This window comes from Biomphalaria glabrata, chromosome 12 (genome assembly GCF_947242115.1).
Source record: "Biomphalaria glabrata chromosome 12, xgBioGlab47.1, whole genome shotgun sequence".
NCBI lineage: Eukaryota > Metazoa > Mollusca > Gastropoda > Planorbidae > Biomphalaria > Biomphalaria glabrata.
Window position 1 is genome coordinate 26,980,748 of NC_074722.1, and position 18,757 is coordinate 26,999,504.

The 18,757-nt window shown below is 36.4% G+C and overlaps 2 protein-coding genes across 2 annotated transcripts in view; one reads left to right on the plus strand and one right to left on the minus strand.

Annotated features, from left to right (window-relative positions):
* Positions 1 to 1,351: 1,351 nt before the first annotated feature.
* LOC106072064 (ficolin-2-like) overlaps positions 1,352 to 18,757 on the minus strand; it is a 160,956-nt gene continuing 143,550 nt past the window's right edge. Inside the window, exons 5-6 of the mRNA XM_056005129.1 lie at positions 9,029 to 9,236; positions 1,352 to 7,304 (exon numbers count right to left, since the gene is read on the minus strand). Of these exons, the coding sequence (XP_055861104.1) occupies positions 7,067 to 7,304; positions 9,029 to 9,236 (446 nt within the window). The 3' untranslated portion in view covers positions 1,352 to 7,066. The remainder of the gene's footprint in view (positions 7,305 to 9,028; positions 9,237 to 18,757) is intronic.
* Positions 16,359 to 18,757, plus strand: part of LOC106072063 (uncharacterized) — a 25,884-nt gene continuing 23,485 nt past the window's right edge. The window contains exon 1 of the mRNA XM_013232328.2: positions 16,359 to 16,583. The gene's annotated coding sequence lies outside the window, so the exon portion shown is untranslated. The remainder of the gene's footprint in view (positions 16,584 to 18,757) is intronic.

Sequence of the window (18,757 nt, forward strand, 5' to 3'; positions counted from 1 at the left end):
AGTGTAAGGACATGGAAGATTGTAAAGTTATCTATTGTTTCTATTTCATATTTGTGATCACTAAGCCTGAGGGGACTAATTCAGCTTACACCATCACTTCAGTCAAATACTATTTCATTCCCATGTTTGAGATATCAAACAAAATAATAGATTAGCAGTAATTAATTAACTAATTGGTTAATTTTATTTTGATTCTAAGTGTTGTCATGTAAAAGAAATAATTGTGCAAAATTTCAGCTTATTCCGAAATTAGAGGCCGGAAAAATAACGTGTACAAACTTTTGACCAGACAGACAGAAAGACAGAGTTGAAATAAGCATCCACTTCCACTGGTAATAATAAGGCTTGTCTTCGAGTCCGAAGATTAATGAGGAACACAGTATTTTCTGTGGCGACGCAGCCCCAGCTGTGACCTACATATTTTGCTGCATCCAGTGATGAAGATACCAACCCAATGTCACTTCATCATCTCTCATCTGTCACTTGACTTTCGTTAATGTTGTGCAGTCACAGTTTGAGTAACCAAAGCCCTCCACTTTTCCCGATCAGCAGCTGTTCTAAGCAGGATATCAAGAGAGGCCGGTCCATTCTTTTACGTTGTCCAACCAGCTTTTTTTGTGTGTGGAGGATCCTTTCTTTGGCGCTACCTCCGCTGTACCTTGAACGATGACCTTTGACAATGAGCAATGTCTTACAATATGACCAGTCCAGCTCAGATTTCGTCTCTTCACAGTGTTGAGGAATTCCTAATGTTTTTCTTCAGTCAAAGAGTTGACTTATAAATGTACAAGCCATAAACTTATATCTACTACTAGACTGGAAACCGGAAATCAATTCTTATCCGCGACTGATCGATCGTGAACAGTTTGTAGAAAGTTGGATCAAGGCGTTGTTTTGTAAAGTAGTTCAAAGAAGTAAGGTTTTTTGTTTTTTCATCAACCCTAACCTATGTAACATATAATTTTATTTTTAGATCTAGATCTAGTAATTGATTATCAAAAATGCACACAAAAAAAAATCACAATTTAGTGTTGCATTCAGTCTTTTGATAAAGAAGATTACGTATCTAGAAATTGCAAAATAATAATTATGAGACGAGAGTACTCTTATTTTTGATGTTCATTTACTAGATCTAGATCTAAAAATTAAATTGTGTATTGCATAGGTTAGGGTTGAAAAAAATAGCCAAAACTTCCTTTAACTACTTTACAAAACAACGCCTTGATCCAACTTTCTACAAAATTTTCACATTTTTTGTAGTGTTAAAAAGTCTTCATGTCCAGTCTAGAGTATTATATATAAGTCTATGTTCCAAACTTACATTCACGCAAATAAAAAGCAGGAGAGAGAATCTATTTGTAAGATATTTTTTGTTTAATTTTTGATTAACTCCCCTGATTAAAATCCAGTTATTATCATGAGACATTGCGACTAATCTACACTAGTTGACAATCTTACTAGAAATTGTATATCTACATGCAGTATGGATGTATTTAAATGACAGTTTGTGAGTAGATTTCCTATTTCATTAAACTGTCACAACAGAAAATACATTAAATCGTTTCATTCATATAGACCTTACTTTTTATAAACACCGAAAAACAAGAAACCTTTATTTCTAAAGCAATTTCCTATATTTCCTGACCAAACACATTGTAGTATTAAAACATTAAATTGGAGAAAACATGCATAATCATAAAAGAAGACAGGAGGAAAAATACGACCACAATGTAGCTAAGATTAGGACAAGGAAAATAAACAAGCAAAATTTTGTGTTTACATGGTTACCGAACGCTTTTCATTCCCGTCCGCTCTAATTTTTGTTTTGTTTACAATCGCATTTATAATTATTAGTAATTGAACGACCAATAATCGCTTCGTGATACGGAAGAGAAGCGCTACATTTACGCTGGACTCTTCCAAATTTTCCCTATGGAAAAACTTACGCTTTTGCTAAACTGGGATAACTGAACTGAAAATGTTTGGAGTCCTAAGCCTTTGGTTGTATCTGTATGTCTCTTGTGGTCACTGACAGCAGTAATTACGACAGAGTCCCGTCCAGCTGAAAGGCTACTCTACAAACTTTTACTCACACTTCGTCAATTGTGTATTTAGTTAGGAGCAGAGTGAGGATCCCTGGCTTGATGGTTCCTGGCTCTCCTTAGGTTGACGCTTTACATCCAAACTTTCAAATAGCAAATAGTTGTCTTGGACATGATACTATTGACTCAAGTGTTTGACCTTTATTAGTTTCTTTAGACTCTCATCTATATCATGAAAAGAAAGATATTTCCTCTTGATGCCATATTGTTATCAAAAAGCTGATATTCTGTTCACGGTATGAACTTTTATCAACTCCCTTGTTCTTGAAGGTTGGAGGGAGTTGGGAGTCTGTAATTTCACTGGAGTAATTGCCCCTTAACAACCACGTTTAGGATATTTGTTATATCACAGTTGTTCCTTTCACCTAGGAAACGTAAAGTAAGGGTTCGATTCGGACATTATGTGCTGAGAAAAGAAACATGTCCCAATCCACCTTCTTACAACCCTATATGGGTTGTTAGATTGACTTGTTGTTTATAAAAACCCTCTTTGTTAGTGCTTAAAAAAGGGGGAAGAAAGGTAGAACTTTAGTGCTACATGATGGGGAAAGGGGGGAGTAATGCTAACAGCCTTTACAACCAGCTACGCTCGTGCCTTTTTTGGTATTAAGCCGTAAAGGTGCACATGCTTTTTAAAGTCAGCATGTGATCGTGTGCACAAATGTTCTCATGGGTCTATGTGATCGTGTGCACAAATGTTCTCATGGGTCTATGTGATCGTGTGCACAAATGTTCTAATGGGTCTATGTGATCGTGTGCACAAATGTTCTCATGGGTCTATGTGATCGTGTGCACAAATGTTCTCATGGGTCTCAGGACTAACTGTCTGTCAAACGTTTCGGATGTTCCTTCAGATTTGATGATAATTTCATCCTAGCCCAAACCTTCAGAGGGATGACTGGAGATGGCAGCGAGTAGGATATGAACCCCCTGGACCATTGAGACCATTCGAAATACAGTCCAATACACCGCACGACCAGTTCACCGTTAAGTCAAATTGGATGACGTTTTGTCCAACAAAGAAATATTTAGGTTGAGTTCAAACCTCGTGACTTAAGAGGGAAAGAAATTTATGATATTGAAAAAAAAGTACATTTTTCTATAATGTTATTCGGAACTATTTAAATGAATTAAAGACATAAACCAAAAATTAATTTTAAGATAATAATTAGAATAAAATATTGTTTTTATTACACTACACTATCAATTATTTGTTTTTATGTATTAAATATGTATAAACCTGAAATATTATATAAAAAAATTAAATTATGTGGAACAAACCAAACACTCCCCATATTAAAAAAAAAGTAATTATTGTCCAAAAATTGTTTTTGATTTATTATAATGACGTAATGTTGAACTATGATTTTTGACACCGAATAAACAAATCAACTGATAGAAATTAAAGAATCTTTATCTACACATTCTACCATTAGAACAATAGGAAGCAGTACAGTATACAAGATGGGAAAAGAAAGAAAAATGGAGTTGTACATAAAAGGATCTACAGTAAATTTTTTTTTAAAAAGGAAGAGAGAAACATGTTTAAATTATACAGAAAGATCAATAATAATAATCATAATAATAAAGATGTCTTTAACCAAAGATTAATATTTAGTGTTATTAGTAAGCCAATTGTAATACAAGAACACTCAGGAAAAAAACAACAACTGACACTGCTAACGGACTGTTAGGTGCCTTTTAGCTAGGCTTACAAAAACACACACACAAAATAAAGATACATCAGAGATTATATATATATATATCAATTACTTGACGTGAGCCCTTTAGTGTAGCTAAATATAATAATATAACAGTGACATATATATTATATTTACACTCAGTAATTACATATCAACATAGAAAAACTATAATAAGGCTTAAGTCAAATATTTACTCCATAGACAAGCATCATCGTGAACCAGAGTCGATTAAAAAAAAAACGACACGCACAATAAAATTAAACACACAAAGAAAAAGGTATGAACAAGATCATGTCTGTAAGTGTGAAGGTCAGTGACGGAACACTTAAGTCCTTTTGGTGTCCATAAGCCCCTTTTAAAAAGATATAAACAAATATGACATAAGTACATCTCAGTGGTGCTCAACAGGTTTCAAACTGGCGGTCATGCACGTCAAGGACACACCAAGCGTTGGCCTTATCACCACCAAAAATCGTCGTCTTAAAAACGAGGCTTCATTATGTATTGAATGAAGGAGTTTTGAAACAAGGCTTCATTGTGCATTATGGGCAGGAGTTTCAAAACGAGACTTTATTATGCGCTCTGAACATGAGTTTCAAATCGAAGCTTCATTATGTATTCTGAGCAAGAGTTTCAAAATGAGGCTTCATTTTGAATTATGGGCAGGAGTTTCAAAACGAGGCTTCATTATGCAATCTGGGAAGATGTATCATGGGGCTGATTAGAAGCGCTTAACAGGCAGCATAGGCCTCTTGGGCCGCACTTTGAGCATCACTGTCGTATCCTAACTACAATATCTTCTTTGATCTCTTTCAAGATCATAGTTTCCAGACTTAGGTCACATAACTACTGCCCCAAGAGACTAGAGCTACATTTAACTAAGACTTGTTCTCCATAATTAAAAAGTAAATCAGCTCATTTCTGGCACGAAGCTTTTCACAGATTTAGGCTACGGGTTGAGTTAAATCCCTTTAACACAGTGCATTGATACTAAGAATTGACCAGGAAAAAAGTCGGAGCTGTGTATCTTAGGTTTTCTAAGACCGTGTATAGCACAGTTAGTCTATTATGGAGGAATAAGTAAAACATTAACTGTACAAGTCAACATCAACCTCCAGTGTGGGGGCTGCTGAGATTTGATGTCTAGAGGATAGTGTCACACAAAGAACATTAAACTTTGACAGCAATTTAGAAAAACAAGAAGAGATATAAGATGAGGTAATACTATGCGTTTATATTCATTAAACAAACAAACAAAAAAACGACTTTACATTATGTGTAAAGTGATGGTGATTTAAATAAGGCTAAATAAACAAAGAAATTGATCAGATTTGTACAAAATGCAAATAGCCGGTCTAATGTCTTCATCACTCCAGAAGATACTGTACATCAAGACTAATAAAAACATTTCTCTCTGTTAACAATTCAGCTGTCTTGGGGGAATTTTCAAAATCTACACATTGTCTACATTTTTCATGTTTAATATCTGGTTTATATTTTTTAAAAATGTTTTTTTTTTAAGCAATACATAGAGAGATAAGATGAATGAAGAAATTCACTGACATAAAAGAGTAATAGGAAAACATAGCCTAGTAAAAATATTGAGAGGAAGACTGGCTGAGACATTAAAATGAGTAAGTACAACAAAAAATGTTCAAGATGCTTTATTGAAGATCACTATAGTCAACTAAATAGCGAAAATTGGAAGCTACTGATGGAAGATCCTCAAAGTGAATTTAGTGATGCTAATAAATGCAGAATTAAATTAAAAAAAAAAAACTTTTTACAAGGGGAAGGTATCAGAGGTGCCTTGTACAACGGATACACCACAAGATTAGATCTGGATTATTTCCCCTCTATTTTCAAAATCTATAAAAGTGTTACTGGTATCTAAATCTAGTCTGAATAGGCTAAGGTACCTCTTTATAGTTCACTGTGAAAAAAACTTAATATCATTATTAAACAAATGCCTGGACCTTTGACAAGGCATTGGTTTCCTAGTATCTTCTAATAGTTCAATTATAATTTTAAATAATGCCTTAATTTTTTTTAGATTTTGAAATCTTTTCCTGCTAATCATTAAAGGATAATAAACAATCCAGAATGAATGTTTAGAAAATAGGATTTGTTTTCAATTGATGAGGTGATTGCCATGAACAATAAGACACGAATCAAAACACAGTTGATTTTAATACTGATGAATTAAAACAACAAGTAATTAGCAATGCAGCTCATGAGAATTCCATGCAATAATTTGTCCATTTTGTTTGTTATCTATTTCAAGAATATACTTCTCTTTACTTTCATATATATATATTATTGTAATTCAGTAACAATTATTCTTTAAATAATGCCTGACGGTTACACACATAGCATGCATTTGATTGTTGCATACAATAAGAATATTTCCAAAGGAATAAATGTGTGTTTTTCCTGTTACTTAGTTATTTGTCACAAAACATAGAAAAATCTGACTAATTTGTTTGTGATGTTACTTATATAATATTATCTTACTTAACTATTCAATAAAGGTTCTTTAATGAAGTCATTATGGCCATCTAATCGATAATCAATGAGCAACAAGCCATTATATATAGTCGTAAAGAAATAGTTATGTTGATTCCATTGCCACCAATTGTGTCCATTGGTTATAACTTTTATATTGTTCTCTTACAAAAAAGCTCAGAAATCCAGGCTCTATTTTTATCCACACACACGCCATCCGTTTCCTCTTTGTTCTATTGATGGCTTCTCATCGGGAAATTCCGATTAATTCATCTCTTCAATGGAACACCACAAAACTTATCTAACCAGCAAGTTCGAAGGTTTCTTAAAGTTTTAAAACACATCATCACAAGTCATTAGGAAGTCACATACCAATATCACACAAAAATGTACTTGTTAAACTCTCCAGTACCAAAGTCCCTCGCCAAATACTTGAAAACTCTACCATTTCCAAAATCTCTTTCAGATTTGCTGAGAACATAAATCTAGCATTCCTACAACCTCCAAAGAAATAGTAGCTCTTCAATTCACACAACAGATTTCAATAGTTCCTTGTCGTTCTTCTTTCTCGAAGACATCGATGGCAAAATTCAAAACTGTTTCTATGACATATGACTCGTATGCATTCATCTAAATGGAACATGGATTTTTTAAGAGAAAGAAATAAAGCACATAAAAGACATGTCAGTGTCAACTTGTCGTGGTTGCTGCACTTAAGCTGGTAGAAAGCCTTTTGTGTGGGGGGAGCTTTCATGGTTAGATGTTGCTGGACAGCTCGTTGGAGGCAGCGTTCCTCGGGTTCTCGGCAGGCTTGACCATCATCTGCACAGCCTTCAGGGAGGAGTACATATGGATGGTGTTCCACTGGATGCCGTCTCGCTGGAAGTAGTGCTTGTGGAAGCCCTTGTGATAGTACTTGCCGTTCAGGTGGGCCTCGAAGCAGTTGTTGAACCACCAGCCGCCTTTGTAGTGCTCAGCGCATGAGTCGTAGAACCTGGGAGCAAAACAAACAAACGATGTGTGAGAGAAAGAGAGAGACCGAGGCTCAAAAATCAGATCTGTTGTTAGTAATCAAACATCCCGGTAGGGACACATTATAAGGAATCAACATAAAAATAATATCAAATGTGATATTTTCGTACCATAAATATTTATATGTTTTTAAACTATATCTAGAATGACAATGTTGGGCTAAAAAAGAGAATGTTGTAAAATGTTTCCACCGCTACATATCCTGAATGTGTACATACTCTTCATTATTTAAAATAAACTACTTCTTCCAACTAATAGAAATTATGGTTACACCTTTTTTTTTTGTAGGAAAAAGGCAATTGGTCTGGAGGCTCCGGCCATTGCAAACCATGAACAAAACACGCAGGCTCTTGATCGAGCCACAAAAGTGCATCTATATAAATAAATATATACATAATGGCTTTTATATAGCGCTACTTTCATGCTTATAGTATGCTCAGAGCGCTTTGGTTCAATCTCAGTTGTGGACCAGTCTTCCCACCTACAAGTTACCGTATTTCGTCTCTCTCTTTCTATATATATATATTCGTTACTGTGTGGATTTTATCTTACAGCACAGATCATACTAGAGACCGTGAATGATATCAAGCCGCAATGCCAAAACATCTGGTCCTTGCATGTTTCTGTCCACACTGCTGTAAATCGGTTTGTAAACAAGGTCACCAAGATTGTGTCACGTCTCTATTGGTTTCAGTAGATTTCAATCTGTGGTATTCTAGTCTAATAACTTCGTATTGAACAGACTTTCCTTAAGCTAACTGTGCCAGTGGTATTGAACAGACTAACTGTGCCAGTGGTATTGAACAGACTTTCCTTAAGCTAACTGTGCCAGTGGTATTGAACAGACTTTCCTTAAGCTAACTGTGCCAGTGGTATTGAACAGACTTTCCTTAAGCTAACTGTGCCAGTGGTATTGAACAGACTTTCCTTAAGCTAACTGTGCCAGTGGTATTGAACAGACTTTCCTTAAGCTAACTGTGCCAGTGGTATTGAACAGACTTTCCTTAAGCTAACTGTGCCATTGGTATTGAACAGACTAACTGTGCCAGTGGTATTGAACAGACTAACTGTGCCAGTGGTATTACGTGTTGGCCAGAAGACACCGTTTTATCATTATTATTTTTTTTCTTTTTTCGGGGGGAGCAAAGCAAGTGATATTATCTGTTCAACATTCGTGTGCTGTTAACATAGAAGAACAGAACAAACAAAAATAAATTGAAACTTCCAAGTATTTCCTACCATTTAGTGCACAATTATGTTGGATAATTGAACAAAAAAAAGTGTACTTAAAAAAAGTTTACGTCTCAGGTCTTGGCATATGATCTGTTTCTGTGGACCACAGTTAATGAGAGTAATATGTGGCAAGCACAATTAACAGCCGTTTTTACTTTTCCCCAACTAATGTCAGTTGGGTGGACTCTGGGGCGGCCTAAAAACCCCGAAATACAGAAGTCCAGTCTTCACAGGGATTCGAACCGAGGTCACATCACCACGGGAGTCAAGCGTTTTACCATTCAGCCTCTAAGCCCCCAATCGGCTTTATTTCTATTTTTTATTTTTTTTTAATTTGGCCTAAGAAAAGGTCAAGGGTATTTATTTTGCTTGCAGGCCAAATAACGTTGAGCATCAACTCAGGAGTATATAACTCTAGGTAAAAATCAGAAGAAACATTTTTTTCCGGATTACCTCCCGTCGTTATCCTGATCTTTCGTGCTGAAGGGCATGTTGTCGTGCGTCTCCCAGGGCGACGTCATGGCGTCGCCGGCGTTTCCGTGGTAACCAGAAATGTGCAGCCTGTAGTTGTGCTTCAGGCCGTCGACCCGGAAGTAGTTGTACACTGCGTAGTACTTCTTGCCGCTCCACTCTTCCATTTCAATTCGCAGCATGGTGTCCTCTGGGGGATAGAGAGAGAAGAAAGTCGTTAATTCCAATGCGCGGTATTTATCAGAGCCAGAGTCACTAGACAGAGTCAGATATAATGGTACAGAAGCCTTAGGGTTTTAACATTTTAAACAGTAGCGGAGTATTCCCCAGAAACTAAATTTAGAGACTCATATCAGCTCTATATACATTCAATGTGTGTGTGCGTGTTTGTGTTAAGATTTAAACCAAGGGCTTGAAGCTTGAACATTTTACTAACTCAGAGTTGGTCATTCTATAACACACACCCCAAACATTGCTGTTTGGTTTATTCCCCCTAGTATTCCTAGGGCAGAGAAAAAAGACGTTTCTTAGTTATTAAACAAATCAAGGGAGTTAACAGAAGAATTTATGAACATTCATAGTTTCGACATGATTATATTTCTTGCTATTTTTTCTATCCTATCCGCGACAAACATCTCTTCCTTTTCCAATCCACCCTCCAGACCCAACAAAATGTGTGATCAGAACACAAGTTCCAAATAATAGATCTTTAACATTTCTTTACATCTATAGTCTACAACCAAAAAATCAAGATGTTTTCTCCATTGTCTTATACGTAAGTTTACATATTACACATGATATTAAAATTAAGAAGGCACAGTTTCAGCACTCTTCATGCATAGCCCAGTAACAACAGTTTACTCATGGATAGGTAATAATGAATACCATAGCCCGGTAATGGTCATTACATATGACCTGGTCACAGGCATTACACTAGAGCCTATAATCCTAACACTTGGACCTAAGTCCAGTCATAAACCATAACAGTTATAAAACAGGGGCCAAGTAACAGATGGACCCTTTTACGATTATAACACAACGGATTATTACAATCAAAGCACAGGGACGTCTGTAGATTTCTGCATAAGAAATAACTGCAGAAGGGCTTTCTTATAATTATAAGACATGGGCTTCCATGAAGAATATCAAGCAGGCTTCTTAAAATCATAACACAGGGGCTTCCTTAAAATCATAACACAGGAGCTTCCTTAAAATTATAGCACAGGGGCTTCCTAAAAAATCCAAACACAAGGGCTTCCTTAAAACCATAAAAAGGGGCTTCATTAATATTACAATACAGGGGCTTACTTAAAATCATAACAAAGGGGCTTCCTTAAAACCATAAAAAGGAGATTCATTAATATTATAATACAAGGGCTTACTTAAAGAAAGAACACAGGGGATTATATCATAGCTAAGATACTGTAGAACAAAAAAAAAATGACATGAAAGTCTTTTACTATGTATATTCACAGCAACACGTACGGATTGACATCCAAAGGAACATACGCGTGGACATCCTAAGGAACATATGCGTGGACATCCTAAGGAACATTTGCGTGGACATCCTAAGAAACAATTGCGTGGACATGTCAAAGAATATATGCGTGGACATCCTAAGGAACATATGCGTGGACATCCTAAGGAACATATGCGTGGACATCCTAAGGAACATTTGCGTGGACATGTCAAAGAACATATGCGTGGACAGCCTAAGGAAGATATGGGTGGACATCCTAAGAAACATATGCGTAGACATCTAAAGGAACATTTGCGTGGACATCTATAGGAGCATATGCGTGGACATCATAAGGAACATATGCGTGGACATGCCAAAGAACATATGCGTGGACAGCCTAAGAAACATATGTTTGAACATCCTAAGGAACATATGCTTGAACATCATAAGGAACATATGCCTGGACATGCCAAAGAACATATGCGTGGACAGCCTAAGAAACATGCGTGGACATCCAAAGGAACATATGCGTGGACATCCAAAGGAACATATGCGTGGAATTCCTAAGGAACATATACGTGATTAGCGTAGAGGGACTTATAAGGAACAAAAGAAAATCCTAACTTTTCATTTATTTTGGTACAACTAATTGAACTGGGAGGCAATGTGACTACAAATGACTTCTATTCTATTTGGTGTCGGCTCCACTGCCTCTGAATAAGTCAACCAAGAAAGTTGATACCCTGCAGGCGTGTCATCGACTTGTAGCGATACAACGACGACACGCCTACTTACAAGAACAGCAGGGGCGTAGCTTTCAGTTGGTAAAGGCGATACGATGACGCCAGTAGAGGAGATGAAAGCAAGGAAAAAATCTCTACTCCTCATTAAATAAGTAAATGTCACGCTCCTGCATTTGCAATCATTTTAATATGACTATATATTTCTGTACTTCTCCGCCCTTTAATGTAGTTTCTGCACCTTACCGAGGCGCCGCCACTGATTCTAGAACCAACAAGCAAAAATATAAAAATTCGATTGTCACACCGCGCTTCAACTAAATTGAATGGGGCTTTAAAACCGGAATAAAAAGCGCTCGTTGCCTATGTGTAAGTGCCTTCAATAGATTTGATTTTTCTTTCATACCGTATTCATATCAAGATAAGCACCATTATGAATTGGAGGAAAAAATTAATAGTGTTTACCTAGAGACCTGCTGAGTTTTAAAATTCCAGAGGAGTATTTCGCTTACTTATAATGTGGTGCTAAGAATGAAGAGAGAACGCCAGTTTTCTAGAGCTTTTTAGCGGCTCAGAAAGGGGAATATTAAGGGCAATTAGTTTTGCGTAGTCTGTCAGTCCGTCCATCCGTCCCGTTTAGGTCTCATGAAATAGAAAGGCTATTGAAAATCCGATATTCCAATATAGTAGATTTCTGAAAGTTCTGATGCAACGGCTACTTTGCTACTCTTGTGTTTCTGTCTCTTATCTTATTATAGCACCTTGAGCCTACATAGTGTTTGTTAACAATGTTTTATACATACAACTTTTATTATTATGTTAGAAATGAACGAGTAGTCATTCTTTGGCGCTGCCAGGGTCGAGTTTCGCTAAAGAGAAACAAAATTCATCGTAGTCCCTTTAACAGTTTCCACTGAGGAATTTTCTGGTGATGTGGCAGGTCTGCAGCAGTACCGCCTTCTGACAGGCAACGAAGATGTTCCTAGGAATGTTAAGGGCCTTGAAGGTGTCTGTGAGGTCAGTTGTTATTATCCCCTCGGTTGATATAACAATGGGGTATATTGTTATTTTGGACAATTTCCATAGACGCTTAATCTCCAAGCCTAGGTTCCCATATTTTCTTTGTTTTTCTATCTCAGTTTTTCTTAAATTATGAGACAGTGGTACGGCGATATCGATAATGGTAGCGGTTTTTTCTTTTTTATCGATGAACAGCAGATCCGGGCGATTGAAATCTACCGTTTTGTCGGTCAGAATAGGCCTATCCCAGTACAGCAGATGTTCAGTAGACTCGAGAACCTCTTGCGGAGAGTATTTATAATAAGGGGGAGTGTCCTTACCGATCAATTTGTACGTCAAAGCCAGGTGTTGGTGTATTAACTTTGCAACTTGGTTATGGCGACCTAGGTAGGCTGATTCTGATAGGGCTGGACATCCTGCCATAATGTGTTCAATCGACTCGCCCACATTTCCACATTTTCGGCATTTGTCGACAACATTGAGTTTCAGGATATGCTTCTCGTAATTTTTTGTCCTGATTACTCTGTCCTGTATTGCTGTAACAAAGCCTTCTGTTTCAGGGTAGAGATGACCTGCTTTGAGCCATGTTAAGGAAGCAGCCTTGTCGATGTTGTCCCCATGTAATGAAGCCGGAAATTTTCCGTGGAGTGTTTTTTCTTCCCATTGGCGAATCTCATGCCCTACGTCGTCCAAACCGATATTGACATCAGCATTGTGTAGGTTCAGAGGGGTTGCATCGGAGTCGTATTTCCGTAGGAAGGAAACTAATTTATTGCTGGAGGCGAGCAGTTTTGATCGTATTTTTAAAACTTGCATCTTACACAATTTGAAGATGTTCTGCAATCCACTACCCCCATCCTTCCTGGGCAGGTATAACCTTATGGTGGAGGACTTGGGGTGTAGACATCGAAACTTGGTTAGTAATTTTCTAGTGAGTCTGTCAATGTCATGTAGGTCGGTGTCAGTCCATTTGATCACACCGAACGTGTAAAGGAGCACAGGGACGGCCCAGCTGTTAATTGCAGTGATGAGATTACTGCCAGACAGTTTTGTGTTGAGGATTTTATTAACTCTTTGCCTATATTTGCCAAGAAAGTCCTCTTTTAATTTCTTATGGTTTATCTTGGCATTCTGGTTTATTCCAAGATATTTATAAATAGAGGCGGAGTTCAATTCCTCGATGCCTTCAAATTCAATGTTGGTGTTCGTTGCCTTGCCCTTTTTAATGCTTATGATGCCACACTTATCCAGGCCAAAAGACATACAGATATCGTCACTAAAGCATTTTACCATTTTGATTAAGGTGTGTAATTTTTGCTCGGTTTCTGCATATAGCTTTAGATCATCCATGTATAATAAGTGGGACACACATTTTGTACATTTAGTGTCAACCCTAAAACCGTTTGTAGAGTCTTGGAGTAATGTAGATAGAGGATTAATCGCTAGGCAGAACCAGAGTGGAGATAGTGAGTCACCCTGGTATATACCTCTTCTTATGTGCACAGAACCTAGTTTATCACGATTTAGGTGCAGGTTTATCTTCCAATTATCCATACAGACTTTCAATAGTTGTTTTATTCTTGGGTTGATTCTATGGATGTCCAGGGTTTTTAATAGCCAATCATGCGGAACTGAATCGAAAGCTTTTTTGTAGTCGATGTAACACATGTGTAAATTTCTCTTTCTTCTATTAGCTTGATGCAATATAATACCATCTATAGTTAGCTGTACTTTACAGCCCATCGACTCTTCAATGCAACCTTGTTGTTCATCTGCTAGTAGCTTATGGGCAGAACAAAATTTATACATTTTACTTTTTAAAAGTGAAGTTAATAGTTTATACACCACTGACAGACAAGTGATAGGGCGATAGTATTATTATTATTATTACACGATTCGGGTGTTCCTTTAGAATTACAGATTATTATATCCTAGCCCAAACATTCCCCTTGCAGAGTACGTCGGCAGGCAAGGTCAAACCTTGGACCATCAAGTCGACAGTCGAAAGCGCATACCGCTAGACCAGGCAGGTAACAAGTAACAGGCCTAATCCTCATCCATTGGAGAAACGCCTAGTGCACTTCATTTAAATACCTCTAAGTGTGACTTTTACTTCGCCTTCAACTTTCAAGACTAAAGTTTTCAATGTTGTTTTTAAAGTTCTTACCAAAATAGTCTTGTCACACTAATCGATTCAATGAAAGGTTTCGGCCTCTACCAAAAAAAAAAAAAAAGGGCGTGCAAAGTACACAATTTGTAATGACGTCATTGAATACAAATGACTGTTTAATCAATGCACGTCCACCCTACAACACACTATTATGTCCTGCTATTCACACTGATATCATGTCAATGCTATTTATACTGATATCTCAAAAGAACTCTTCACACTATGAAGTTTGAACAATATTTAAACATATATATAAACCTATATATATAGAGAGAGAGAAGGAGAAAGAGAGAGAGGGAATGATATATGCGACATATGAAGATTGAAAATATGAAGATTCCCAAAAGTTGTTTTTAAACTAATATGTTAATGAGAAATGGTACGCATTTGCATTAAAATAAAAGCAACTCACAGGACAGTAACGAAACAAACCATCAACGATTGATATTTTTTCCCTTTGTTAACTATACCTACTTCATTCAGCTAATCTTAGCTTTGATTTATGAACATTTGATAATGAACAAGATCACTAGAAGGCCCAGTGGGGGATCAACTAAATTTAAAAAGTGTCAAGGTTTTGTAATCACGTCTCAAATAAAATAAATGCAGAAAAGACTTGATGTCAATATAATTTAGAAAACAAAATTTAAAATTTACTGAATTCATTACATGTAGTTGGAATAGTAACGCAGCCGAACGTCCATTGAAAATGTCACATGGTGGCATCAAGAACGGCTTTGCTGAAAATTTCATTGAGAGTGTCAGACGGAAAGTTGGCAGCATAAATCGAAAAGAGGAAATTGAAATCTTAAAGATAAAGAGAAAATAGTCATGGAACAAAAATGTTATAAACAATAAGTCAAAGTGTTAGAGCATGTCCTCTGAATCTTCTATCATTTCAAAGAAATATATTTATACAGTTCAGGGACATTCTGGCATTTCAGAGGCTTTCAAAAACATGAAAAATTACATTTTCTAAATTGTATCTAGGCTAGTGAAATAATTCATTTGTATCTCTCAAGGCACATACAAATAACTTTCCTTTTTTTTTTTAAATTGTGGGGTCTTCCGTCCAGATCTTTAGGGTATTTAGGGTTAATACCAACTTTTCAAATCGTTCGTAGGGCAGAGATTTACAACAGACATTGATTCGTTTGACTTTTATTAGGCTTATCGATCAGACAGAATAGTGCGCAGTTGAACGATAGAGAGAAACGTAAACTCTCCCTTTACGTCATTTGTTTGTGAATGTTCAAGATTGAAACTCTTCAAAACTTACAATAAATTGCATTATTGAATTTTACATAAGTTAGATTCTGATAAAACTCCCGTAATAGATTTAGGGTTAGAGTAATAGAACTCCCTTGATAAAACTCCCGTGGCCGAAAGAAAAATAATGTATTTTCACTTAAATGGTCAAAACTTCTTTTTCTCTACACGTCTGTTGTGACCAACCTTTTCCCTATGACATAGTACACAGCTATAACACGAGTTCTCTCTAGTGGCCATTGTTCCTTATTATAAGCGTGCTATGATTAATCAATAAAGAGGCTATCTCGATTGAACCCTTGTCTCGTATACGACTTTTACATGTTCATTAAGCAGTGTTGTCACTAAGTGTATTATTTGCTCTGATAAAGTCAGTCATAGATTTTAAAATACGGGAAAAGGGGTGGTGTGGGGGAATGTTATCTGTGCAGAACTTAAGAGAACTAGAGGACGATCGAGTCCCATGTGTTGGGGCGCTTTGTAAACTCAACAGTGAGGGCGGGTAGAACATGGGGCTAGTCTGCCAATAATAATTAAAAAAAAAAGGTTCACTTTTACATGGAACTTTCTCTGGTGCTACTTAACTAAATATGTGTGTGTGGGGGGGGGGAGGGTATGGAGTGGGAGAGGTAGGGAGCTGGAGTTACTGTCACCTATGTCACTTTTGGTTGAGGTGGAGGGGGCTCTCACTGATTGTTCAATAATATATATGTCATGTATTGACGTAAAGTGAAGAGCCCATAGTCTTTATATTAGTCTTGCAAGTGGCTCTGTAGTTAGAGCGCTGCGTTGCTTTCTCGTCATGTTTTGGATTATATCCAGTTTTATACACATGCTTTTCTTTAGTGAAGTGTTAAATTTGCTTTTCAAGACATTTTGGTAATAATTGCTAATTTATGATTTCTTAGTGTTTTCTTAGTGTTTAACTTTACTGGGTTTATGTTTTTATATTGGCTAAACACATGTCTACGTTACAGACAGTAATTGTGTTTATGTCAATGAGAAGGTGTGTGTGCTACAATCTTCTACATACAGTTAATATGTCTATGTTATTGATATCAAAAGTTACTTGGCATAAACTATGGCCATTTATTGTAACATTAATCGTGTCGTTGTAACTGAGAACAATGTGTCAATGGTTATGAAGTCCAAGTCATCTAAAGTATTGACATTCAATCATTCATTGACAGATTGTTGTAGGTTTTTTTTTTTCAAACAAAAGAAGGCAGTATTTTTTTTTTACAATCCCGCAATCCCGTGGTCATATATTTTTTATCCCACAACTTTGTGTTTCCGGTGAGACCAATTAGTCTGTTGTTTATATTGTAATTGGATTGAGACTCAATTAGGGCTGGCTGGTAAACAGTATAAAAAGTATTAAAAAAAATGGTTCATGTATAACACTTTTTTAAGTGACAGTTGAGGCTTTTTCTCCAGGCTATTGAGGTCTTCCTGTCCACAATTAAATCAATTATTAGTTTCAAGTGAGCTACTTAGTTCAAAGCACATAGGAATTAAAAACAAATGTCGTTAATGTGACTGATAATGATATTATCAAAGAAATAAGGGCCAAAAAGTAATCCACGCCTGAGTTTACACCCATAAAAGGAAATCGTTGCACAATGATGTTGTGGCGTCAAACTTGTTCCCCCCTCGCCCCCCATACCTAGTCTAATTAAGTATTTGTGTTAATATTGTTATTCAAATCAAATCACGTATTCATTTTTCAGGTAGATAATAATTGCTCTGTTAATGGAACAACTAAATCTAGTGCAACGTGACGGGACGACCATATGTTACATTGAGAACAAAACCACCAGATTCTAATTCTAGTCTGTCTCTATGCTGTGTATAACATCATTCATATAACGTCCAGTATGACTTACATGTAGAGTTAAAAAGAGAAATAAGAAAAAGAGACAACGTGGAGATGTGCTGACACCATCATACATATTGTGTTACATAGAATGATAAACTCAGTGTTTAAAGTGTCTTTTTAAAAAATTGTGTCTGTCTGTCTGTCACACTAAACCTTAAAAGTCCAACCAATGGACCAATGAAATAATAATAAAAATATTAAATAAACATAGAATTCTTTAGGTCTTATAACCCAGGTTCTATAAAGTGCCGTTTACAATAGTATAATAATAATAATAATAATTTTATTTATAAAGCGCTGTTAACAAACAAAATGTAGGCTCAAGGCGCTGTAACAACATTACAAACATAAACACAACTGCCGAAATAACAGTTAATCTAAAAAAGTTTTAAACAAGTAGGTCTTAATGTTCTTCTTAAAAGTGGTATAGCATGTTGTCTGTCTGAGATCAATGGGGAGTGAGTTCCAAACCTTTGGTCCGTGAACTGAAAAAGCACGCAGACCGTAGCTTTTGAGGGAGAAACGTGGCACTACTAAAAGCGTTGAGTCCATTGAGCGCAGGGTTCTCTGGGGGACATATGGAGTAATCAGTTCGCTAAGGTACAAGGGCATCTCATTGTTATATATACACTGATGACAAAGTGTGGCGACCTTGTAATCGATTCTCGCTTTCACGGGAAGCCAATGGAGCGTGCGCAAGAGCGTAGTAGCAGAATCTTGTCTAGTTTTTTTAAGGACTATTCGAGCGGCGTTGTTCTGTATACGTTGCAGCTTGGCTATTTTGTATATACAAAACATAATCACCACACTACAAGCTTTTAAGGTTTAGTATGACAAGTCCCGCTTTATCGCCTCCCTCCCGCCCCTTATCATTCTACGCCAAAGAAAATAGCGATAATTCTGAATACATGGGTATTCTTCGTCCTTTCATCTTTTTATCGAAATATTTGAAAGACTCTTTCACGCTTTCACACGCTATAAATTTTTAAAATCAAGTATCAAAATTATCTTACGGTCAAATTTATAAATTACGTTTCAACTTTTAAGTACATTGAATAACTAAAATTAAACTGTGCAAAAAAAAAACAACAACACTATTTAAAAATATGTTTTAATAAATTACATGCGATTAGAGACTTGAACCACTGACTCTCAGATCATGATACTCTAACGA